The sequence below is a fragment of the Astyanax mexicanus genome, chromosome 21, assembly GCF_023375975.1.
Source record: "Astyanax mexicanus isolate ESR-SI-001 chromosome 21, AstMex3_surface, whole genome shotgun sequence".
NCBI lineage: Eukaryota > Metazoa > Chordata > Actinopteri > Characiformes > Acestrorhamphidae > Astyanax > Astyanax mexicanus.
This window is the reverse complement of record NC_064428.1, coordinates 8,707,325-8,734,757: the sequence shown is the minus strand read 5'-3', so window position 1 is coordinate 8,734,757 and position 27,433 is coordinate 8,707,325. Positions and strand designations below refer to the sequence as shown.

General features: G+C 39.8%; 2 protein-coding genes across 5 annotated transcripts in view; both read left to right on the top strand.

The window, feature by feature from the left end:
• LOC111196209 (NACHT, LRR and PYD domains-containing protein 12) overlaps positions 1–17,085 on the top strand; it is a 280,945-nt gene extending 263,860 nt beyond the window's left edge. For all 4 annotated transcript variants that reach the window (XM_049470068.1, XM_049470071.1, XM_049470070.1 and 1 more), the window contains 5 exons: positions 1,511–3,598; positions 4,013–4,186; positions 5,296–5,469; positions 13,452–13,625; positions 16,871–17,085. In XM_049470068.1, coding sequence (XP_049326025.1) covers positions 1,511–3,598; positions 4,013–4,186; positions 5,296–5,469; positions 13,452–13,625; positions 16,871–17,072 — 2,812 coding nt within the window. In that variant the 3' untranslated portion in view covers positions 17,073–17,085. The remainder of the gene's footprint in view (positions 1–1,510; positions 3,599–4,012; positions 4,187–5,295; positions 5,470–13,451; positions 13,626–16,870) is intronic.
• A 5,972-nt stretch (positions 17,086–23,057) lies between these two features.
• On the top strand, positions 23,058–27,039 carry LOC125785903 (stonustoxin subunit beta-like). Its single transcript, XM_049470111.1, has 2 exons — positions 23,058–25,065; positions 25,744–27,039. The coding sequence occupies exons 1-2, from the start codon at positions 25,044–25,046 to the stop codon at positions 26,322–26,324; spliced, it is 603 nt and encodes a 200-aa protein (XP_049326068.1). The 5' UTR covers positions 23,058–25,043; the 3' UTR covers positions 26,325–27,039.
• Positions 27,040–27,433: the final 394 nt, after the last annotated feature.

Here is a 27,433-nt window from a genome sequence, read left to right as displayed (position 1 = left end):
TTAGAGGACCAGACTAATTTTAACTCTGTTCTGCCCAATACATATATACTGTCGACCTACACAGCATCTGTAATAAACCCTTTTTATATAAACAAAAACAGTAAATAAGTTACAATGATACAATTAAGTGCAATGAATTTTATAATTATTTAATAAATATATGATGGTTAATTTTAGAAAATGTTGCATTGTTTTGATTAGCACCACAACCTGACATAAAATACCATGTTTTTCTAAGACCAACATCCCTTTAACTTAATAAAGAACAGTAAATGAAAACATTACAGCGATGCAATGAAAATGTTGACACATAATATATAAATATTTAAGAAACATTTATAAAATTTTTTTTTGTAAATTTGAACATTAACAGTGTTTATAAACTAGCAGCACTGTCAGCTACACAACTTTACACAAAAAAAGACCAGCATCACTTAACTTTATACTTTATATGTTTGTTCTACCTCAGTTCTTTTTTTTGTGTTCAGTGAGAGAAATCTAACCTGTTTTGGGCTTAAACAAGTCCATTAAAATCATTCTGAATATCTGAAGTGGAAATGTGGAGGACAGCACACAAGTGATTAAATCTGTTTTATATAGAAACAAATATAGGTTTCTCCTGAGTCTAATTTCCTGCTTCTCCAAAATGATACAGTAATATCACTTGTTACTTCTTAAATATATGAGAAGGAGATGTTTATGAATTTAGTGGTGTGATATAATAACCCTTTGATTTTCATGTTTTATAGGACTCCAAACTCTTGTCTTATGTTCAGTATTATTACTGGAAACATACATAATTAGTAAAAATAAACAATGTTCTTCAAGGCTTCAGTGGTATCATTTGATAACCATTTAATTTGCTTATTTTATAGGATAAATAGTTCTAAAATGTTACACTGATAGGTTGCTGTCTTTCTGGTGCATATTTGTTTATTACACATGGTTAAATCATGTTTATTTAGCTAGTTTCTGTTACATTTTCAGTCTCTGAACGAGAAGTGCTCCGCTTTGCACGCGGCTAACATATAGACGCACACACAAGTTTTTGGTGCGGATAGTGCGATTTACTCTTCCCTCTTCTACTCTTACCAACAATCTTGCGTGGGCCGTACAATGCCCTGGTCTGCTGTTATTTCTGCAAAAGGAGGATCTACAATTTATTGATGTATTTTTTCTGTTGAGGTGCCCAAACTAATGCACGTGCCTATTTTTTAAAAGGAATTATTGCACACTTTCCTGAGTGGTGTGATGGCCGCGTGGTCCCATGGTGTTTAAACCTGCATATTATTGTTTGAATAAATAATTTTGGTGCCTTATAATGTTTGGAAATTGCCCCCAATCATATCTACATTTTTAGTTTTCTGATGTTTTGACTGATTACTGTAGATTTTTCCAAGAAATCAAAGTAGAGACAAATAGGCCTTAAGGTATGCCTTAAAATACTGCTTAAATATGCTTTATTCTAATTCTCACACTAATTTTACCCATTTTGTCCTTCTCTCTCTAGCTGTGGAAGGGATGTTCCTTTTCAAGATCAGTCCAGGTGTGGAGTGTGTGAGCAGATTCAGACAGATCCAGTCTCTATCACCTGTGGACACACGTTCTGTAGGCAGTGCATTAACAGCTACTGGGACCAGTCTGCTCCATCGGGAGACTTTGCTTGTCCCCGGTGCAAAAAGAGATCTAAAACACGTCCAGTTCTGTATCCACTTATGGAGGAAACCATGAAGCAGCATTACTGCCCACCAGTGAATGATGTCTTACCCACAGTCTTAGAGAAACACAGAACCAGTATGAAGAACAGGTACGAGAGCTTATTCGAGGGATTCAAAACACAGGAGAATAAAATTCTGCTGAACAGGATTTACACTCAGCTCTACATCATAGAGGGAGAGAGTGAAGGAGTGAATGAAGAACATGAAGTTCTACAGATGGAGAAAGAACTCTGGAAACAGCTGCAAGAAATACCCATTAACTGTTTAGATATATTTAAACCAGTTGAGGGAACTTTAGGTGGAATGGGAGCAGAGAACATTAGAGCTTGGATGGCTGAAGAAAGAAAAGGAGATGAAGGTAAAGAAGTTCAGAAACTCAGAACTGTGCTGACTAAAGGCATTGCTGGCATTGGAAAAACTGTGTCTGTGCAGAAGTTCATTCTGGACTGGGCTGAAGGAAAAGCCAATCAGGACGTAGATTTCATGTTTGTGCTTCCTTTCCGAGAGCTGAACCTGATTAAAGGTGATCAGTACAGTCTTCATAGACTTCTGTGTGACTTCCACCCTGAGATCAAAGACCTGCACCCGAAGATCTATGACCAGTACAAAGCCGTGTTCATCTTTGATGGTCTGGATGAAAGCAGAATTCCACTGAACTTCTCAGACTGTGAGAAAGTATCTGCTATAACGATGACCTCATCAGTGGATGTGTTGATGACAAACCTCATCAAAGGAGAACTTCTTCCCTCTGCTCTCATCTGGATCACCTCCCGACCAGCAGCAGCCAATCAGATCCCTGCTCAGTTCATCAGCCGTGTGACAGAAATCCAGGGATTTAACGACTCCCAGAAGGAGGAGTACTTCAGGAAGAGAATCAGTGACCAAGAACAAGCCAGCAGCATCATCTCACACATCAGGACGATACGGAGCCTCCACATCATGTGCCACATTCCAGTCTTCTGCTGGATCTCAGCCACTGTGCTTCAGAGAATCATGAAACAAGGTAATACAGAAATCCCTAAAACACTGACTGAGATGTACTCCCACTTCCTGTGCACTCAGACGCTCATGAAGAGTGAGAAGTACGAGGGAAAAGACCAGAGAGATCTAATGGAACTGCTGGAGTCCAACAGAAAGATGCTTCTGAAACTGTCTGCTCTGGCTTTCAGACAGCTGGTGAAGGGCAATGTGATGTTCTATGAAGAGGACCTGAGAGAGTGCGGCATTGATGTCACCGAGGCCTCTGTGTACTCTGGCATTTGCACCGAGATCTTTAGGGAGGAGTGTGTGCTTTACCAGAGGAAGGTCTACTGCTTTGTTCATCTGAGCTTTCAGGAGTTCCTGGCTGCTCTCTATGTGTTTCACTGCTATGTGAGCAAGAACCTGGAGGAACTGCAGTTTCTGAAGCCTAGGGGTGTTCAGTGGTCAGACAGTGTTCTGTTGGAAGAGCTGCTGAGTGGAGCTGTGCGTAAAGCTGTAAAGAGTGAGAATGGACACTTGGATCTGTTTCTCCGTTTCCTGCTGGGAATCTCACTGGAATCCAGTCAGCAGCTCCTACAAAACCTTCTGACACAAACAGTGAGCAGCTCAGAGAGCATCAACAAAACAGTCCAGTACATCAAACACATCATCCAATCAGAAGATCTTCCTTCTGAGAGATTCATCAACCTGTTCCTCTGTCTGACTGAAATGAAAGTCCAGTCTTTCTCCAAAGACATTCAGTCAAAAAAGAAGCTCTCCACCGGAGAGTGTTTAGCACTAGCCCATATGATCCTGATCTCAGAGGAGGTGCTGGACGAGTTCAACCTGAAGAATTACTCAACAACTGAGAAGGGCTACTGGAGACTGATCCCAGCTGTGAGGAACTGCAGGAAGGCTGTGTGAGTGTTTTATTTAAATTAATGTATTTTATACTTTATGATTATGGCTCAGAGGGTCAGACATGCCTTTCATTATGGGGGCTGACACTGGCTGACAAATTCATAATAGAAGATAAACAATCAGTAATTTAGACTGTACCTACCTAAATGTTTTAAAGTGATTTTTTTTTGTAGATCTTAAACATTTTTATATAATTTTATACAAAGGAAAGCAATCTATTGGGTTAAGGTCTAAAATATTTTAATTGGTGTAAATTCTCACTACCTTAGTCCCCGCCCACTTTCCCTGAAGTGTTCCTCTCATTTTTGAGCACTTTTAAAGTTGATGTGAAGTTTCTGACATAATGCAGTCTATCATAGTTCATAATGTGAATTAGAAATTCTCTGTGTTTTAATTGTTTTTTTGTCTTGTAGATTATCTGGCTGTAAACTCACCCTGAACTCCTATGAAACTCTCTGTACTGCTCTGAAATCAGTAAACTCACCACTGAAAGAACTGGATCTCAGTAAGACTGAACTGCAGGAGTCAGGAGTGGAGCTAATCTCTGATGGGCTGAAGAGTTCAAACTGTAAACTGGAGATACTCAGGTGAGATTTCTGTCAGGTGATTTTTGAAGTGAAACATAAAGTACAGTTTAGAATAATGCTCGGGCTCTCCGCAGAGCATGTGGGTGCACTATACGTTAATGACATTTTATTATTGATTGACTGATTTGCTTATTGCATCTCTGCCTATAGCACAGTTGAATCTGTGAGAGCGCTGAAATGATCGCAGTAAAAGTGTTTTTTAAAGGTTAGGAAATGTTAATAAACATTTTAAGCTGTGTGATGCCACAATTTTCTGGTAGAGAGCAACATTCATATTTCCACCAATTATAGCAAGTTGTCCAGGTCCTGAAACGAACAAGCAAAGTAGCCCCAGACTGTCACACTAGCACCACCACCACTACAATGTACTTTTTTTAAAATGCTGTTTTTTTTTTTTTCGCCAGATGTAACAGGAAACACACCATCCAAAAAGTTTCACTTTTGTCTTGTCAGCCCAGAGAAAATTATCCCTGGGAATCATTAAAATGTGTGCCCGTAAATGTGAAACAGGCCATTGGATAACATTTTCACCCAGTCTCTTTCTTAATATTGATTTATTAATAATGACCTTAACTGAGGCGGGTATGGCCTGCAGTTTTTTTCCTTAATAAATTAAATCATCATTTATAAACTGTATTTTTCTATTTAATTTTTCTATTTAAACATTAATGATATTAATGTTTGCTTCATAATCTGAAACAAGTAAGTGTAAATGACTCAAAAGAAAAAAACTAAAGAAATACATTTTTACAGTGCATTGGTGTTTTTAGCAGACACGTGAACTATGGAATCACTTGGAACTATAAACCAAAATAAATAAATTGTATATATAATTTAATGAAAATCCTTGTATGTTTAATTTAACCAAATATACATGACCCAGATTAATACTGCTTTGCTACTTTCTCTTTGTGCTTTTTTTTAAATTCATTATTTCCTGCCACCTTTCCATGGTCCAAAGTGTCCTTCCTATTTTCAAACATTTTTTAAAGTTGGTCTGAGGTGGAGTTTTAGAAATGATGTGATGTCTCCATAATTCCTGATATCAATGAGTGTAAATTGAATGTTCTCTGTTTTTCTTGTTTTTTCTTGTTTTTTTTATCTTGTAGATTATCTAGATGTAAACTCACCCTGAATTCCTGTGAATCTCTCTGTACTGCTCTGAAATCAGTAAACTCACCACAAAAAGAACTGGATCTCAGTAACACTGAGCTGCAGGAGTCAGGAGTGGAGCTAATCTCTGATGGGCTGAAGAGTTCAAATTGTAAACTGGAGATACTCAGGTGAGATTTCTGTCAGGTAATTTCTGAATTGAAATATCAGTGTCATTTACCCATCCTGGATTGAAGAAGCGTCGTGATTTTAAATAATTTTCTTTACAAAAATGAATAAAACTTGTCAGATTTTCTCCCATAGTCTAGCAACAGCGTCCCTACTGTTCAGTTCAGAAGTTAAATAACATTTCATTCATAATGAAATATGAATTGAATATTATAACTTACTCTCTCTCTTACCTCTTCCTGCTCTCATCCTTCTGCCACACACACCCACACACAGGTCCTGCTCCAGTGAGGCCTTTGTTTCCTCCTCTACATGTTGAATGCTCTGTGGTAGTTGTTGTTAATTTCCTCCATTATAGCTCCTGGGTCAGAGCTTTATGCACGCTGCTAACGCTCTCCCTGAAATGTGGAAAATTGTAGATACAGTGTTTAGATTTTACCAATACATGGATGTAACACACTGTGAGTCACTGTTATTTACCCACTCAAAATCCCACATATCTGAAACAGAGACTTAAAATGGCCCAATTCTGAAACCTCAAGGCTCCCAACCCACTAACAGTTGCCTTTAATGGCTAAATATAACACGTGCATTAAGACTAACTGAATGGATTAAGAACCTTGTGGAGAAAGGCAGAAGTGACAGTGCTGCTACAACTTTTGCCTCTTAAAGGGAATGACAATTAGTGCACTGGTTGGTTTTATTTCATGTTATGCCCAAAACACACCCATGATTAATTAAGAGAATTAGTAAACGCCTTTTGCTTTTGCGTGTTTTGTGCTGCAAAAGATGTATTTTTTGCACCCTCACAATACCAAAGAAACACCGACATGCCCTAAATTCAGCTGCGTGATGCGCTATTGTCCGGTGCGTCATAGATCGCTAAAATAGGACCCCAGGTACTTAATTACAATTAAAATATGAAAGAAACACCATTTTAGGTACATCATACAACAACATTGCCAACATTGCCATTTTTCTTTCTTTCAGACTGGCTTCATGTAATCTTGGAAAACAGTCTTGTGAGTATTTGGGATCAGTTTTACACTCAGAAAACTCCTCCCTGAAAGAGCTGGACCTCACTAACAATGACCTTCAGGATTCAGGAGTGGAGCTGCTCTCTGCTGGACTGAAGAGTTCACATTGTAAACTGGAGATTCTGAGGTGAGAGTTATTATATAATCATTAATCATTTATAAAATTGTAACTAGGGGTGTGATGAGATCTCGTGGGACGAGATCTCGCGAGATTAAACGTTACGATATTTCTCGTCAAGCTTAAACCTGTCTCGCGGGAAGAAAAAACAGTTTAGTGTGGACTTTTTAAGAGGGATCTGGCAACACAGTAGCTATTCAGCAGAAGAGGAAATTTCGGGTATTTGCATAGAACAGAGGTCACTAACGTTGTCCAATGCGAACCCAAACCTACTGAGAAGGATTTAATTGTTTACACGCTTTGCGGCGCAGTAAATCACAGACCAATCACGTGTAGTGGAAGATGACCAAACGCTCTCTTCAGCCAATCAGATCTGTGCAGACGCGGTAAGGAATCAAACCCGTGTTGCCGCTGCTCCGGCTGTTGATTTGGGACGCGGCCGTGAAAAACGCCTTTATAAGGAGATAGGGAGCCCGAGACCTGCGGAAAAACGAGAACGGGTGGAAACTAAAGTCACGCCGAGCGCGCTGGGCGTGACTAAAGCGTGATATAGCACTTAATCATAACACACGTTAACAATCGGTCCGGACCTTCTCTAACTAGATCATACTGAATTCTAATTAATTTAAGTTGTATATCTGGCTGCATGAATAAAGTATCCTGTCTGTCTATCTGTCTATCTGACTATGGTTATGCATGGTTGTGGTTTGCACTTATTGTTTGCACTATATAAGACCTAGAACAGTTTTATTTTTATTTTTATTTAATTTTTCATTTTTTACATTTTCTTTAAATTTTATTTTTAAATCTCGTCTCGTTATCGTGAACCCAGTATCATGTCTCGTCTTGTCTCGTGATATTAGTGTCTCGTCACACCCCTAATTGTAACCATTTCTCCAGAACTCCAGGGCATTAGGTTTTCTTGATTTTACAGAATCAATTCAGTTCTGATTAATTAATCCACAAAAAAGTCTGTTAAAATTACAGGTTTTGTTCAGATATTAGGACATTTTTTGAGAACTAATGCTGTACATTGTAAAGGAACACTTAATCTACCATTATTAAAATAGTACTCTACTGTTGACTCTTTACTGTTGATTCTAAACAGTGTACAGTGACTTGCAAAAGTATTCACATTCCTTGAACACATTTTGTCACCTTACATCCACAAGCTAAATGTATTTTATTGAGATTTTAAGTGATAGACCATCACAAAGTAGCACATAATTCTGAACTTTTCCACAACTTTATCGCTGACCTGTCTATGGTTCACTAGTGTTCTCTAACAAACCACTGAGGTCCTTATAGAACAGCTGTATTTAAACTGAGACTAAATTACATATAGCTGGACTCTATTAAATAATTAAGATGATTACACCTAACGATTTTCAAACGATTTCACTGTCGCAGACACATTTCCAGAGTCGGGATAAAATCAGGAGAGTCTTGCTAGAGTCGAGCTGCAGTCGAGTCATGGGCACGTAAATAAATTACAGTATTGAAATACACATTATGTGTAACCTACTATGTAATATGTATTGTACGTAACCTCCACCAGAAGCATGATGGGAAATAATCTCAGAAAGAATCTAGTTGCAGTCTTAATAATAATAATAATAATAAATCAATTTTATATAGCGCTTTTCTTGGTACTCAAAGCCGCTTTACAGAAAATTTCACATACACACGTACAATCTGCACATGTGTCAATGTTCATATGCAAACTTGAAAAAGGTGGGTTTTGAGATGACGTTTGAAGGAGTGCAGGGACTCAGAGTTTCGAATGGTAAGGGGGAGGGAGTTCCATAGGGTGGGGGCAGCGACGGCAAAGGCCCTGTCCCCACGGGTCCGGTATTTGGTGGAGGTAGTTTGGGTGAGGAGGTTAGCGTCAGCAGAGCGGAGTTGACGGGCGGGGGAGTGGCGGTGAAGGAGGTCAGACAGGTATGGGGGGGCGAGGTTGTTAAGGGCTTTATAGGTGATAAGGAGGATCTTGAAATGTATACGTTGTTTTATGGGAAGCCAATGGAGTTGACGGAGGACAGGGGTAATGTGCTGTCTAATGGGGGAGCGGGTGGGCAATCGAGCAGCAGAGTTCTGGACATATTGGAGTTTTTGAAGAGCAGTAGAGGGGAGACCATACAGGATGCTATTGCAGTAGTCGAGTCTGGAGGTGATAAAGGCATGAATTAATGTCTCTGCAGCAGGAGTGGGAAGAGTGTGTCGCAGGCGTGCAATATTACGTAAGTGAAAGAAGGATGTTTTAACTATGTGGTTGATGTGTGATTTGAAGGAAAGTGTGGGGTCCAAATAGATTCCAAGGTTTCTGACAAGTGGGGAAGGAGTGACAGAGTGACCGTCAATACAGAGAGTGAAATTTTGACAGGTGGAGAGGCTGAATTTTGGACCAAAGATAATAATCTCCGTTTTATTACTGTTTAGTTTGAGAAAATTATGGTTCATCCAGTCTTTGATATCCATGAGGCAGCAAGTGAGGGTGGAGAGGATGGCAGGGGAGATGGTTTTAGTGGTGATGTAAAGCTGGATATCATCAGCGTAACAGTGGAATTTTAGCCCATGGCGGCGGATGATATGTCCAAGAGGAAGCATGTACAGAATGAAGAGAATGGGGCCCAAAACTGAACCTTGAGGAACACCGTGTAGAACAGGGGTAGTGTGGGATTTGTGTTGATTGATGGTGATGTAATGGAATCTGTCAGACAGATAGGATTTGAACCAGGAGAGGGCGGTGTTGGTGATGCCAATGGATTCTAGACGGTTTAGAAGAATGGAGTGATTTACCGTATCGAAGGCAGCACTGAGGTCAAGGAGGAGGAGGATGGTGAGAGAACCAGAATCAGAGGAAAGCAGGAGATCATTCGTAACTTTGAGTAGGGCCGTTTCAGTGCTGTGGTGGGTGCGAAAACCAGATTGGAAAGTTTCATACAGGTTATTTGAGAGAAGGTGGATCTTAAGTTGATTTGCAACGGCTCTTTCCAGTAGTTTTGACAGAAAAGTGAGGTTTGAGATAGGTCGGTAGTTGTTCGGATCCTCGGGGTCAAGACCAGGTTTTTTGAGGAGAGGAGTGATGGCTGCAAGTTTGAGAGGTAACGGGACTATCCCAGAGGTGAGGGAGGAGTTTATAATGTCAATAATGAGTGGAGCAAGGGGGGTGAGGCAGTCTTTGATAAGCTGAGATGGCATGGGGTCCAGGGGAGAAGTAGAGGATTTCATAGTGGAAAGTATTTTGGAAAGGTCGACAGAGGTTATGGGTGAAAAAGTTGATAGCCGAGTGTCAGATGGAGAAGAAAAAAGCGTGGGCTCATGGTGTGGGGTAGTGGAGGTGGAGGATGCAAGCAGGTGGTGGATGGTTTCTACTTTTGAATTGAAAAATGTCAAAAGCGTATCACATTTCTCTGGGGTGATTGATGATGAGGTGTTGTCATGGGGTTTAAAGAGCTTGTTTATGGTAGAGAACAGGGAGCGTGGATTTGAGGAACCAGAGTGAATAATATTAGAGTAGTGAGTTGAGCGGGCTTTGTTTAGGACTAATTTGTAATGTTGCATGTGATCTTTGTAAGCAAGGGTATGGACAGTGAGACCAGTTTTCTTGCATAATCGTTCTAGCTGTCGGAGTTGTTTCTTGAGTTTATGAAGTTCTGGGGTGAACCATGGGGCTGAGTGGGTAAAAGTGACTGTTTTGGTTTTCCAAGGAGCTAGTGTGTTGAGGGAGGTAGACAGAATGTTGTTGTAAGTGTTGACAAGGTCCGTGAGGGTTGGATTTTCAGGAAGGGTGGAGCAGGAAAGAGAGTTTGATATACAGGTAGAAAGAGCGACTGGGCAGATGGACTTGAAGTTACGAAAATTGATTGTGCGATTTTGTTTTGGTTCGGGGGTGGGAATGTCAATGTCAAATATAATGGCTAGGTGGTCGGATATGGTAAGGTCAGAGCTGGAAATGTTATGGATATGGACGCCAGTAGAGCAGACCAGGTCTAAGATGTGTCCGCGAGTATGGGTGGGAAAATTTATGTGTTGAGTGAAACTGGAGCAATTTAGGAAGTCCATGAAGTCCATAGCATGTTTACAGTCCGGGGAGTCAATGTGCAGGTTAAAATCACCAAGAAGCAGAATAGATGATGAAATTGAAAAAAGTGCGGTGATGAACTCAGAGAGGTCAGATATGAAAGATGGGTTGGGTTTGGGGGGGCGGTAAATAATAGCACAAATGAGAGGTTTAGGTCCAGGAAGTTTAAAAGCCAGATGTTCGAATGATGGGGCTAAGGGGAGGGACAGCGCACGGGGTTTAAGGTTTTGATTAAAAATAGCAGCAATGCCACCCCCCCTGCCCTCAGTACGTGGGTTGTCAAGATAAGAGTATCCTGTAGGGGTGGTTTGATTTAGTGAGAGATAGTCCTGTGGTTTTTGCCAGGTTTCATTTAGGCAGAACAGGTCAAGTTTGTTGTCAGTAATGAATTCATTTAAGATAAGACTTTTATTGTTAAGGGATCGTGTGTTGAAGAGGGCGATTTTCAGGAGCTTTTGTTTTGAAGCAGTTGAGGAGGAAGTTAGGATAGTCCGGAGATTGAAAAGGTTCGCAGAGGAGGAGTTCTGATGACGTGTGTTGTTTTGATGACGTAGGGAGGAAGTGCGGAAGCCAGTGTGTAAGCTGCGGTCGGTCCATAGTGCTGGAATGGAGTTCTCAGTGCTTGGAGTGTAGATTAATTTTCGGCGAGATCCACGATGCATGTAGGGAGGTCGGCGTAAAAGTGCAGAGTTCCGCAGATTTTCTAGCAGTTCGGCAGGAGGAGACAGCGTGGGAATGAGCCGGAGAAGTTCGGTTGGTGTGTAACGGAAAACCATGGCCGGTGCTGAGAAATGGCAGATCCTGAAGATGGGTGGTGGTGTTGGATGTAGGTGAAGGTCTAACTGTTGAAGAAAGGAGAGCAGCAACAGCAGCGCGGAGGACAAGGGGAAAAACCGGTGAGGTTCCATGTGGAGGAGGTGGATGATGAGGAGCGAGGTAGCGGCTAGCCGGCGTGGTTGTCTAGCCAAGCCAGCTCAAAAACGAGGGTAGCGGTCCCAGCCAACGAGGGCCAACCGCACCGGGGTTAGATGGATGTCCGCCCGGATCTCCACCCTCGGCGAGCGGCGGTGAAAAGATGAAGATGAAATCCAGCCAGCATGCACAGATCACAGAGGAGATTCCCGGAACTTTAGCCTAGACTCAGATGGAAGTTTTACGGCAGGTAGTCCAGGTAGGTGGTAGGTTTGTTGGCGGAAAGGAGGTACAGGTTGGAGGTTGGAGGTTAGAGCAGCGAGAAGCTGCACTTTCTTGCAGTAAGTGATCCCCAATCTTAGCAAAATCTTAGTCTGTGAGTAAAAAGTCTGTGACTAGTCTTTAGATGTGAGAGGGTGTCAGACTTCAGTCTGTTAAGTCTTTTCAGAGTCTTGTAGTGTATTGACAGCTTTAGGGGTTTAAGAGTAAAGGAGTCTAAATACTTTTGCATGTCACACTTTTTCAGATTTTTATTTGATAAAAATTTTGAAAACCATGTATCATTTTCATTCCACTTCACAATAATGTAGTACTGTGTTTTGGTCTGTCAATGTTAAAATCTCAATAATATACATTTAACTTTGTAGTTCTAAGGTGACAAATTGTGGAAAAGATGAAGGGGCATGAATACTTTTGCAAGTCACTATACAAGTAATGTAAACACACACTCGGTTTAGATTCTCACACACTGCCACAAAAGAATTTGTCAGAATAGATGTTACATGCCCCTTGTAAGATGGTGGCTGGGGTATGAGAGGTACAAGTTAGGCAGTAACATGAGTGTGTGTTGATAAATGGAAGTGAGGAGACAGACAGACAAGTTGAATTCCTTTGAGATTTTTACTCAGAATAAGGTTTTCTTTAACAAATCTGCAGTACTTAAAACATACAAGTTGTTAAAAGACATGTAGCAGTACAGATTTGTTTAAAGAAGAAGTTAAAACTCAGAAACCGACTGTCATGGTTAGCACAGAATGCAGACACGTGCAGATACTGATAAAAATATGTTTATTATAAAATAAACAGATGTAAGACGTAGTCGGTACAGAAAAATGGGTAATCACCAATAACAGGCCTTTGTTTCCTCCTCTACATGTTGAATGCTCTGTGGTAGTTGTTGTTAATTTCCTCCATTATAGCTCCTGGGTCAGAGCTTTATGCACGCTGCTAACGCTCTCCCTGAAATGTGGAAAATTGTAGATACAGTGTTTAGATTTTACCAATACATGGATGTAACACACTGTGAGTCACTGTTATTTACCCACTCAAAATCCCACATATCTGAAACAGAGACTTAAAATGGCCCAATTCTGAAACCTCAAGGCTCCCAACCCACTAACAGTTGCCTTTAATGGCTAAATATAACACGTGCATTAAGACTAACTGAATGGATTAAGAACCTTGTGGAGAAAGGCAGAAGTGACATAGTGCTGCTACAACTTTTGCCTCTTAAAGGGAATGACAATTAGTGCACTGGTTGGTTTTATTTCATGTTATGCCCAAAACACACCCATGATTAATTAAGAGAATTAGTAAACGCCTTTTGCTTTTGCGTGTTTTGTGCTGCAAAAGATGTATTTTTTGCGCCCTCACAATACCAAAGAAACACCGACATGCCCTAAATTCAGCTGCGTGATGCGCTATTGTCCGGTGCGTCATAGATCGCTAAAATAGGACCCCAGGTACTTAATTACAATTAAAATATGAAAGAAACGCCATTTTAGGTACATCATACAACAACATTGCCAACATTGCCATTTTTCTTTCTTTCAGACTGGCTTCATGTAATCTTGGAAAACAGTCTTGTGAGTATTTGGGATCAGTTTTACACTCAGAAAACTCCTCCCTGAAAGAGCTGGACCTCACTAACAATGACCTTCAGGATTCAGGAGTGGAGCTGCTCTCTGCTGGACTGAAGAGTTCACATTGTAAACTGGAGATTCTGAGGTGAGAGTTATCATATAATCATTAATCATTTATAAAATTGTAACTAGGGGTGTGATGAGATCTCGTGGGACGAGATCTCGCGAGATTAAACGTTACGATATTTCTCGTCAAGCTTAAACCTGTCTCGCGGGAAGAAAAAACAGTTTAGTGTGGACTTTTTAAGAGGGATCTGGCAACACAGTAGCTATTCAGCAGAAGAGGAAATTTCGGGTATTTGCATAGAACAGAGGTCACTAACGTTGTCCAATGCGAACCCAAACCTACTGAGAAGGATTTAATTGTTTACACGCTTTACGGCGCAGTAAATCACAGACCAATCACGTGTAGTGGAAGATGACCAAACGCTCTCTTCAGCCAATCAGATCTGTGCAGACGCGGTAAGGAAAAATAAATAAATAAACACACCGCTCCTCACACGGGATCAAACCCGTGTTGCCGCTGCTCCGGCTGTTGAATTGGGACGCGGCCGTGAAAAACGCCTTTATAAGGAGATACGGAGCCCGAGACCTGCGGAAAAACGAGAACGGGTGGAAACTAAAGTCACGCCGAGCGCGCTGGGCGTGACTAAAGCGCGATATAGCACTTAATCATAACACACGTTAACAATCGGTCCGGACCTTCTCTAACTAGATCATACTGAATTCTAATTAATTTAAGTTGTATATCTGGCTGCATGAATAAAGTATCCTGTCTGTCTATCTGTCTATCTGACTATGGTTATGCATGGTTGTGGTTTGCACTTATTGTTTGCACTATATAAGTCCTAGAACAGTTTTATTTTTATTTTTATTTAATTTTTCATTTTTTACATTTTCTTTAAAATTTTATTTTTAAATCTCGTCTCGTTATCGTGAACCCAGTATCATGTCTCGTCTTGTCTCGTGATATTAGTGTCTCGTCACACCCCTAATTGTAACCATTTCTCCAGAACTCCAGGGCATTAGGTTTTCTTGATTTTACAGAATCAATGCAGTTCTGATTAATTAATCCACAAAAAAGTCTGTTAAAATTACAGGTTTTGTTCAGATATTAGGACATTTTTTGAGAACTAATGCTGTACATTGTAAAGGAACACTTAATCTACCATTATTAAAATAGTACTCTACTGTTGACTCTTTACTGTTGATTCTAAACAGTGTACAGTGACTTGCAAAAGTATTCACATTCCTTGAACACATTTTGTCACCTTACATCCACAAGCTAAATGTATTTTATTGAGATTTTAAGTGATAGACCATCACAAAGTAGCACATAATTCTGAACTTTTCCACAACTTTATCGCTGACCTGTCTATGGTTCACTAGTGTTCTCTAACAAACCACTGAGGTCCTTATAGAACAGCTGTATTTAAACTGAGACTAAATTACACATAGCTGGACTCTATTAAATAATTAAGATGATTACACCTAACGATTTTCAAACGATTTCACTGTCGCAGACATATTTCCAGAGTCGGGATAAAATCAGGAGAGTCTTGCTAGAGTCGAGCTGCAGTCGAGTCACGGGCACGTAAATAAATTACAGTATTGAAATACACATTATGTGTAACCTACTATGTAATATGTATTGTACGTAACCTCCACCAGAAGCATGATGGGAAATAATCTCAGAAAGAATCTAGTTGCAGTCTTGCAGTAAGTGATCCCCAATCTTAGCAAAATCTTAGTCTGTGAGTAAAAAGCCTGTGACTAGTCTTTAGATGTGAGAGGGTGTCAGACTTCAGTCTGTTAAGTCTTTTCAGAGTCTTGTAGTGTATTGACAGCTTTAGGGGTTTAAGAGTAAAGGAGTCTAAATACTTTTGCATGTCACACTTTCAGATTTTTATTTGATAAAAATTTTGAAAACCATGTATCATTTTCATTCCACTTCACAATAATGTAGTACTGTGTTTTGGTCTGTCAATGTTAAAATCTCAATAATATACATTTAACTTTGTAGTTCTAACTTTGTAGTTCACTCGGTCTAGATTCTCACACACTGCCACAAAAGAATTTGTCAGAATAGATGTTACATGCCCCTTGTAAGATGGTGGCTGGGGTATGAGAGGTACAAGTTAGGCAGTAACATGAGTGTGTGTTGATAAATAGAAGTGAGGAGACAGACAGACAGACAAGTTGAATTCCTTTGAGATTTTTACTCAGAATAAGGTTTTCTTTTACAAATCAGCAGTACTTAAAACATACCAGTTGTTAAAAGACATGTAGCAGTACAGATTTGTTTAAAGAAGAAGTTAAAACTCAGAAACCGACCTTCTGGGTGGACCATGGATGGTGCCAAAGAAAAGAAATAAAGAAAACAACTTACCTACCTAACCAACAAAATAACCTAACAAAAATATACAAATGTGGCACCCACCCCTTACCTAGTGTGTCTATACACAGTTTTACCTACGGTGATGTAATGTATAGGCGCCTTTCCTTGCCTGTCCATGCCAGGGTGGTTAGAGAAAACAGAACTGAATAAAAAGTTACAGCTGCAGATAAGAACACTGGAGGCTAAAATTCAGGCTAAACAAACAGAGGCAATCAGCATAATCCTCAACAGAGTTTCAGTATACTCGGTATAAATCTCAGTCAGTCTCAGTATTAAAAAAAACTACATAGTACCATTAAGCCTCTCACAAACACAAAGCCTCTCACAAACACAAAGCCTCCCACAAACACAAAGCCTCCTCCATTAGTCCACACGTGGAGGTATTTGAACAGGAAGCACCACCCCTTCCTGATGAGCCACTCCTCCCATTGGTGGATCTGGTCAGCTGATCCTCAGCATGTCTCCCATTGGCTGGCAGAACTCTGGACAGTGCAGGATAGGAGTAGAGTAGAAAGAAAATAGAAAGAAAACAAAAAACACAAAAAGATACGTGCCTTTGTGGCACGTAACAATAGACAAAACTTTTGTCCCTGATTTGGCTCCATAGAATGTGTTTGCAAGTAGAATCCCCATCTATCTGGCAGCCACTACCACGCCTTGCTTGAACCCTTTCCATGAACCTGCTGCCCAGTGTTTTACCTTACACCACAAGATAACACCTCACAACACAGGTTTAGGCCTTCTTAAGCTGTCCCATGAAGGAACACTTCATGGTTAGTTTACGTACTGCTGTCTGATTTATCTACCCTGATGGAAAACACAAATATTTCAGGCTGAGCACTCAAGGCTGAGCTTGAGTGTTTTGTTCTACAGGGTAGTTTGTTTTACTCTGTTTAGATCTGTCACTTTGTCTCTTCCTCTCTTCTCTGCAGATTGTCTGGTTGTTTGGTCACAGAGGAAGGATGTTCTTCTCTGGCTTCAGCTCTGAGTTTAAATCCATCACACCTGAAAGAACTGGATCTGACCTACAACCACCCAGGAGAGTCAGGAGTGAATCTGCTCTCTGCTCGACTGCAGGATCCACACTGCAGCCTGGAGACTCCCAGGTATGTTCAGCTTTGTAGATCATTTTAAACGACTGTAATCTGTAGTCATCTGCTGTTACTATGTTTTATAAAGCTTTACAGATTATAGATCACAGTTAATAAAAGCTCTGCTCTGCTGTAATAATATACATAACAATACATTATAGTATATAATATCTGTGGGTTACATTTATGTTCTGTTACTGTGTTTTAATTGGAGTAAGTAAATGAACCATCTAGAAGACACTAATGATTTGTTTAAGATTCATATAAAATTAATTAGAATGTATAAAACTTGACTGAATCTTTGTTTAAACTGATAGTTTTTGGCAAATTTACTGAATTGGAAAATGTTATATCTCTTTACTGTGGTAGGTAGTGATCTCTTATGTATTTCTGGTACAGTATGTGACATTGTAGATAAAGGAGTGTTAAATGTCCGCACATCTTTGCAAATAGAATCCCCATCTATCTGGCAGCCACTACCACGCCTTGCCTGAACCCTTTCCATGAACCTGCTGCCCAGTGTTTGACCTCATTCCACAAGATAACACCTCACATTTTATATAGGTGTAGGCCTTTTTAAGCCATGAAGGAACACCTAATGATTAGTTTACATACTGCTGTCTGCTGTGGATTTAAGCTGATTTATCCACTCTAATGGAGAAAACAAAGTTCACAGAAACTATATAACTTGGGCGTGTGTAAAAATGAATGGGAGTGAATGGGAGTAAGGAGAGATCAATATAATAAATGAATTCAAAACAGAGGTGAATTTGTTCCCAGAGTTTGGCTCTCAGATGTTATATTCAACTACATACTTTTTGGGGTGTATGCATACGGAGTATCTGTGCCCCCGGGGGGGAGCGATACGTTTTGGAGTCATCAAACGGGGGAGGGAGGGGGTGGGGGGGGTGAGATACGTTTTTAAATCGTCAGTGGGGGGGGGGGGGGGGGGGGGAGATACGTTTTAAAATCATCAAGGGGGGGGGTTGGTTGGGTGTGGAGATACATTTTAAAATCGTCAGGGGGGATACGTTTTAAAATCATCAGCGGGGGGGAAGAAATCGGCAGGGGGGGATACATTCTAAAATCGTCAACGGGGGGCGGATACGTTTTAAAATCTTCTGGGGAGGGGGGGTGGGGTGTAGAAAACGTCAGTCGGGGGGGATGGGTACGTTTTAAAATTGTCAGGGGGGGATACGTTTTAAAAGCGTCCTGTCATTACTTTCCCACCGCGCTCCGCAAACCAGCAAGCCGATTGGCTGTTTCTCCGGAGAGTAAATTTATTTGGGGCTTTGATTTGGCGCCCCCTCTAGTGCAGCGCCCCTATGCGTCGCATAGGCTGCATACCCCCTTTTTGCGCCACTGATGGTGTGCATCAGCTGAGCTAAGTACAGTATATGGACATTCAACAAATAATAATGCAATAATATTTATGAAAAATGGATGAAAATATTTGTTATGGGTCAGTAAGTGCACACATCAAACAATCAGACCAAACAATCTGGATTTGGAACAGTTTCAGCATCTCAAATGCTGGATGTGGGATGAGTTAAACAGCATAAATCCGGCGGAAAAATAAAACAAAGAAGAAGAATAAAAATCAGACAACAGTATAACTAGTAGCTCTCTCACCACAAAGGAACTTCACATGTGAGTTCAGTTCCTGTGTTTTAATTTGAGCTGGCCATCTGGAGGATCCTGATTACTGGTTTAAGAATTACTGCTGTAAAAATAAAAACTATAAAATATAATCTTTATTTTGGATTTTGGACAATTTATTGAATTAGGAAATAATGTAAATGAGCATCATTCTCTGTATTTAAAGACTGTATAGCTGTGAGTTAGCCAGAGGGACACTTGGTGTCAGCTGTTGTCGTGTTTTGGTGCTCTAAACCCTGACGGCTCTGCTGTCTCCTCTAAAGGACTCCTGTGTGAGCAGTGTGATCTTTTACACCAGCAGAGTGGAGAAGAACTGTGCTTAAAGTGTGTCTGTATTAAAGGACACTTAGGCTACGTTCATACAGAAGGTTTTGTTTGTTCTGCTGTCTTGTTTTTGATATTAGTCTGAACTAACCTACATGTAAAAAACCACAACTCTCCACTCAGCACAATTATTTAACACACAGCTATCCCCCATCTTTAATTATAAATTACCCACTAGTGATGCACTGATGTGGGAATTCTGGGTCGATGCCGATGTTCAATATTACATCTGTAAATATCTGCCGACACTGGTGTACCATTTATAATTTACAGCGAGAATAGACACCTTGTATAACTTTATTACTTTTGGTGACCTTAAATAAATACGTCAGCAAAAGACGCTATGAAATATTGGCAGATGCCGATGTTTCTTAAAAACTATTATCGGTCGATACCGATATAATTCTGATATAATTGTGCATCACTAATACCCACATTACCATGCAGGTAACAAATCTGTGCCCCATATGAAGAAAAGATCTGATTTATATCAGGTTCACACAGGAAACATGATATTAAATCCCATCTGTCTGTTCAGGTTTATTATTTCCCAGTAACACACCAGTAAAGGTCATGCTGGGAGTAGCAGTGGGCCGATCACATAACATGAGTAGATCACTTTGTAGATCAAGATCATCTTTTAAATGTTAGAGAGAGTGTTTATTTAACAGTGATCTCTGTGCTAAGAGTCTTTAGGGCAGGAGAGACACAGCTGGCAGTGTTGGGCTGGAGTTTAATTCTAAACAACCAGCAGCTCCCCTGATTCCACTGGTATAATCACCAGGTGATTTTTCAAACAGCTGATCACATGAGCTTCTGCTTGGCTGGAATGAAAAGCATCGTCTAAAATGAGCACACCCCCTCTCCACTCTCCACAGCACCACACTGCTGTACAAGTCTCCGATTCCAGGAGCAGCAGGGTGTTACCTACGTTTTCAGCTGGTGTAAAACTCAGTAAATTGTTCTTTAACTCACTTATTTAAAGAAGGGGTGAAAGAGTCCATTCCTGTGCTGATTACACAAAACCTCTGGGTAAAGGTTTTTTTTTTATCAAATGAAGCATTTTCTATTCTCTCAACAACTATGATAATTATTTTTGTACACATAAAGCTTTTAGAGCGTGGCAGCTGCCTTGACCCTGTTCTTTCTCCAGTGCATGATTTATCTCACTTATAGCATTTAATCTCCATATTTGTAGCCAAACACAGTTTATAAAATAGCTCATTTTAACAGGATTAAGGAAGAAATGTGTTTGGTTCACTGAGTTAACTTCATAATTCACAGAAATTTTAAATAATAAAATGGCTTTTTTAAAACCAGGTCTACTAGTAACTGAGAAGTCAATAAAAGCGTATGCATTCTGGAATAGTTGGAATAACCTATACAATAAAGATTATATACAGGAACAAAGCATTTAAAAACACAGTTTAAAACAACATAATGACAGATCTGGGCCTGAGAAATTACTATTACCTTAGTCGACTCTGACACTCCTGTCCTGCTGGTACCTGTCTCTGTTTCAACCTCCATCTCCCATAATGCCCTTGACGCCACTGATCACATGCCTCTGCCCCGGTCTCAGTCGCCTGATTTCTAAATTGCCTACACCTGTTTCCCTGAGTATATACACTTCCTTTTTTCACTCAGTCCTTCCTGAGTATTGTTAGCGGTTCCCTGCTCTACAAAGCCTTCTTCTGTATTGTGTATTTTATGGGTATGACCTTTTGGCTGTGTTCCTGTTGTCGAGTTTTGCCATGTCTTCTATATTGATTGCTGTGTTTTTGATCCTGTATCTCAATATGTTCTGTGAAGTGTATTTTTGCCTTATGTTCCTGAATTAGACTATTCTGACTACTCTTTCAGATTTATCCATTTTAGTAAAACAATTACGAAAAACTAAAATTAGAAAGGCATCTGGATCCTGAATGGTAAAGAATTAGGCTAAAATGTACCAGTTGCACATTTCAGCTGACCATGAGTTTATTTCTCTGAAATCTGGAACCACAGACTGATAACACCAGCCTTTATAATGTAAATAAGTTTGAGAGAGTAGATTTTTAAACTTCCTTATGAAGTATGAAGAGTCTTCAGCAGAAGTCTCCTGCTCTTCACAGATGATCTGGTCCTGCTGTTCCCCACAGATCAGGCTCTGCATCTGAATCTAAATCTGCTGGAGCAGAACTGGAGGACCTGGGCCCTGATAGTAAACCTACATATCACAAATATAAAGATATTTCATTAAAGATCCAGCTCTCAAGAAACAAAACACACTTTTGTATTTAGGTACAAATGAGATTTAACTATACTTTATTAACAATCATACAGGCAGATAAAAACATTAGCAATTAAGTAAAATATTTAATATAAAACATCAAGAAGTGGAAAATGCCAAAGTCAACATACAGAGAACATCATAAACCCAAACTTCACCAAATCCATTGTAAAAGACTATGCAAATGTTAATTTAACATTTAAAAACATGACTAAAATGAATGGCTTTTACAAAAAGTAAAAAGTTAAGTAAAGTTAAAACCTTATAAACTAAAAGAAAGAGAAAACAGAGAAACCAAGAGAAATATTAAAACAGGAAATGGGTAAAGAGTAAGGGTTAAGATAAAGGGTAGTCAGTATGAACTAGGTCAATAATGTTAAACAGCAGCCAGAGAGGAGAACCATATCATACACATGATACAGTCCAGGGTTCATACACAGGTGAGCAATAATGAGAAACAGTCAGAAATCAGAGTCCATAAACAAAACAAGGTCGTAATCCAAAAAGGCAAAGAGAAACGCTTAGTAATGTGGATAATCCAGGTAATACTCAACAAGGAGTGCATGGAGTGAGGTTGTGTATATAGGGACAGGAACAGGTGAAATCAATCCTCTAGTAATTGACTTCCTGGTGTGCTGAGTCATGTGATCGCGTGAGGGATCTGGAAACATTTACAACACAGCGACCCCCACTTATACCATTATAAAGCTCTGCAGTACCAAGAGATGAGCAAAGACACCAGTCCCCTCATTCAGCTGATCCTGAAGCACAGTTCTACACCTACACACACTAACACAGCTCTAACACACACTAACACAGCTCTAACATACACTAACACAGCTCTAACACACACTAACACAGCTATAACACACACTAACACAGCTATAACACACTAACACTACTATAACACACACTACCACAGCCATAACACACACTAACACAGCTATAACACACACTAACACAGCTATAACACACTAACACTACTATAACACACACTACCACAGCCATAACACACACTAACACAGCTATAACACACACTAACACAGCTATAACACACACTAACACAGCTATAACACACACTTACACTACTGTAACACACACTAACACAGCTCGAACACACACTAACACAGCTCGAACACACACTAACACAGCTATAACACACACTAACACAGCTATAACACACACTAACACAGCTATAACACACACTTACACTACTGTAACACACACTAACACAGCTATAACACACACTAACACAGCTCGAACACACACTAACACAGCTATAACACACACTAACACAGCTATAACACACACTACCACAGCCATAACACACACTAACACAGCTATAACACACACTAACACAGCTATAACACACACTAACACAGCTATAACACACACTTACACTACTGTAACACACACTAACACAGCTCGAACACACACTAACACAGCTATAACACACACTAACACAGCTATAACACACACTTACACTACTGTAACACACACTTACACTACTGTAACACACACTAACACTACTGTAACACACACTAACACAGCTATAACACACACTAACACAGCTCGAACACACACTAACACAGCTATAACACACACTAACACAGCTATAACACACACTTACACTACTGTAACACACACTAACACAGCTATAACACACACTAACACAGCTATAACACACACTAACACAGCTATAACACACACTAACACAGCTATAACACACACTAACGCAGCCATAACACACACTAACGCAGCCATAACACACACTAACATAGCTATAACACACACTTACACTACTGTAACACACACTAACACAGCTATAACACACACTTACATCCAACACGTTCAGGACCAGAAACCAATCAGATTCAACCTAATTACAAAACACCTACAACAAAACTACATTAGCTATTGGGAAACTAAAACTCAGAGTAAATTACAGAGCTTACCAGTCCTAAACCGTCAGTACAGAGCGGTGGAATACCTGACCACCCTGACTGACCCCAAACTGAGGTCCACCTGACCAGCTACAGACTCAGTGCTCACAGCCTGACCATAGAGACAGGCAGATACAGGAAGTCCTGCTGCCCAAAGAGCAGAGACCGTGCCCGCACTGCCCACTAAACAGGCCAGAGACAGAGCAGCACTTCTATACCGAAAATATACAAAATCAGAACCCAATTCTACAACAAATTCACCCAAAAATGTCCTGCATTTATAAACATCCAGATTCACAAAATTCCCCTACCTGCTTTGAGAACACAGTGAGTTCTGCACACTGGCAGCCATACATCCACGCCTGCCACACCCTGAGGGACAGAGAGTGACCACAGACACACAACTGTACAGAACTATACTCTGTATTATTGTTTATTATAATTAATGCTTGTGATAAAATTCATTAATTATTTATTAATTCGTTTTATTGAACATGAACACAGCTTTGGCAAACCAAATGTGAATATTTGTCATGCTAATAAAGCCACAGACACAGACAAAGACACAGAGAAAGAAAAACTGAAAAAAAGACGAAAACAGACAGAAAAACAGGGAGAAAGAAATTCAGGAAAATAGAGAAAGTGGAAAATGGAGAAAAAGAAACAGATGGAAAAAACAAAGAAAAAGACAAACAGGGAGAAAGAGGAAAACAGAGAGAAAGAGAAGCAGAGAACAAGAGGAAAATAGAAAAGGAGATAAATAAAAAAAAATGAAACAGAAACGGAGACAGGAAATAGGGATACATGAAAAAAGAAAGTGAAAAATATGAAGAAAAGAGAAGAAAAGAAAAAGAAAAAGAAATCCGGTAAAAAAGAGAAACAGAGAAAGTGAAAAACAGAAAGAGGAAAACAGACAGAAACAAAAAGAAAGAGAAACAGGAAAAAAAGAAAAAGAAACAGGAGGGAGAAACACTAGAGAAAGGGAGAGAGTGGAAAACCGAGAAAGAAGAAATAAAAGAAAGAGGAAAACAGGGAGAAAGAGAAACAGAGAGAACGAGGAAAACAGAGAGGAAGAGAAACAGAAACAGAGAGAAAGAGGAAACGGGGAGAAAGAGAAAAAAAAAGAGAGAAAGAGGAAAACAGGGAGGAAGAGAAAAAAAGAGAGAAAGAGGAAAACAGGGAGAAAGAAATGGAGAAAAAGAGGAAAACAGAGAGGAAGAGAAAGAGGAAAACAGGGAGGAAGAGAAAGAGGAAAACAGGGAGGAAGAGAAACAGAAACAGAGAAAGAGGAAAACAGAATGAGAAAGTGATAGATAGATAGATAGATAGATAGATAGATAGATAGATAGATAGATAGATAGATAGATAGATAGATAGATAGATAGATAGATAGATAGATAGATGCTTTATTGAACCCAAAGGACACAACACAATACAAAAAGAAATAAATTTAACATAAATGAGAAACAGAAAAAAAGGAAACACGAGAAAAAGAAAAACAGAGAAAGAGAAATAGATGAAAAAACAAACAGATAAAGAGGAAAATAGAGAAAGAGAAACAGGTAGAAAAACTGGGAGAATGGAAAACGGGGAAAATGGCAAAAGAGATAAACGGGGGGATAGAGAGAACAGGAGGGAGAGACACAAGGAAAAATAATAAAAAGAGAGAAGATGAAGGAGAGTGAGAGAGGGAATGAATTGTGTATTTATTAGTTAAGAAACATTTTTTTTAAAACGCGCGTGTGTGTGTGTGTGTGTATGTGTGTGTGTGTGTGTGTGTGTGTGTGGTAGGTTGGAACATGCAGGAGAGACCTGGATGAAGTCAGGATTAAAAAAATGTAAGTACACACACACACACACACACACACATATCTACACACACACACACATACACACTCACTTATACCCTACATCACACACACACACACACACACAAACACACATACATACCTACACACTCACTTATACCCTACATCACACACAAACACACACAAATACCTACCTACACAAACACACACACAAATACATGCACACACACATAAACATACACACTCACTTATACACATACACACACTCACACACACATATACCTACACACACACACACACATAAACATACACACTCACTTATACACATACACACACTCACACACACATATACCTACACACACACACGCACATAAACATACACACTCACTTATACACACACTCACACACACATATACCTACACACACACACGCACATAAACATACACACTCACTTATACACACACACACACACACAAATAACATGCACACACACATAAACATACACACAAATACCTACACACACACAAATACACGCACACACACATAAACATACACACTCACTTATACACACACTCACATATACCCTACATCACACACACACACACACATACAAATATTCACACACACACACCTACAAATATTCACACACACACACACCTACATCTCATATCTACACTCACTCTCTCTAATGTGTGTTCTTGTGTTCAGACGGCTGTGATCTCACACTGGATCCAAACACAGCGAACAGTTATCTCTCTCTGAGTGAAGAGAACAGGAGGGTGGAGAGAGGAGAGGAGCAGTCGTATCCTGATCATCCAGAGAGATTTGATAGGTGGCCGCAGGTTCTGAGTAGAGAGGGAGTTACTGGACGCTGTTACTGGGAGGCTGAGTGGAGCGGAGGAGACGCTGAAGTAGCTTTGAGTTATAAAACCATCAGCAGGAAAGGAGGAGGTTCAGACTCTCTGTTTGGAGGGAATGAAAAGTCCTGGAGTCTGGAGATCAATAATAACAGTTACTCTGTTCATCACAATAAACACAGAACTGATCTCCCTCCTCCTCCCTCTCCCTCTAACAGAGTAGGAGTGTATGTGGACTGTCCCGCCGGCACTCTGTCCTTCTACAATATCTCCTCTCATACACACACACCCTCCTCACACACACCCACACACACACCCTCACACACCCAAACACTCACACACCTACACACATTCTACACCACATTCACTGAACCGCTCTATGCTGGGTTTTATGTTAATTATGGCTCCGTGCATCTGTGTGATATAGAATAGTGTGTGTGTGTGTGAGTGCATGTGAGCGTGTTCGGGTGTGTGTGCGTGTGTTTTGAGTGTAAATGTATGCGTATGTTTGTGTGCGAGTGTGTGTTGTGTGTGAGAGAGAGTATGTGTGTGTGTGCATGCGTGAGTTTTTATTGTGAGTGTGTGTGTGTTTGTGTGCGAGTGTGTGTTGTGTGTGAGAGAGAGTATGTGTGTGTGTGCATGCGTGAGTTTTTATTGTGAGTGTGTGTGTGTTTGTGTGCGAGTGTGTGTTGTGAGTGTATATGCGTGTGAGGAAGAATGAGTGTGTTTGTGTGTGTGAGAAAAAATGTGTGTGTGTGTGTGTGTGTGTGAGTATGCGTGTGTGTGCGTGTATAAAGGTGTGTTGTGCGTGATTGTGTGTCTGTGTGTGTGTGAGAGAGAGAGAGAGTGTGTGAGTTTTTGTGTAATTTTATGTGTTTTTTAAATAAATAAATAATATTATGTAATAAATTGTTGCTGATTTTAAATGTATTGTTTATTTTTGTTCATTTATTGTTTATTGACTTCCATTAATAGTTAATCAATTAGTTTTTTTTGGTGATACTGGGTTTCATATATGTTTTTTTATTAATAAATATGATTTATATGTACTGTATATGTATGTGTTGATGTATTGCTAAAATATTTGCTAAAAATTAAATTATGTAATATTTGAATATGTCTGAAATAAATGTGGTATAAAGAGGAATTCTGTGTATTTTAGTCTTTTACAGTCTCTGAGATCCAGTTTCTAAAAGCTTTTGTCTTTTCTTCACACACAGCTGATTAAACCTCTCACACATCAAACTGAATGTTTTACACAGATGAACAGTTTACTTACTCTCGGAAAAAGGTAGATAAATGTACACTTCAATAATGTGAACAATCACAATCCAATGAGGGATTGTTCATTTCTGTTAAATGATGTTGAGGGGAAGAACTCACAGAAATGAGTAATCATTCATATAGACTGTTCACTGAGTATGACCATTTACAGTTTTTCCCAAATGTTTAAACGCATATCTAGAAACTTGGATCAGTTTCCTAAAACTCTGAACACAAACTGAAAATGATTAACTGCTTTGTTGAAACTCCACAAATCT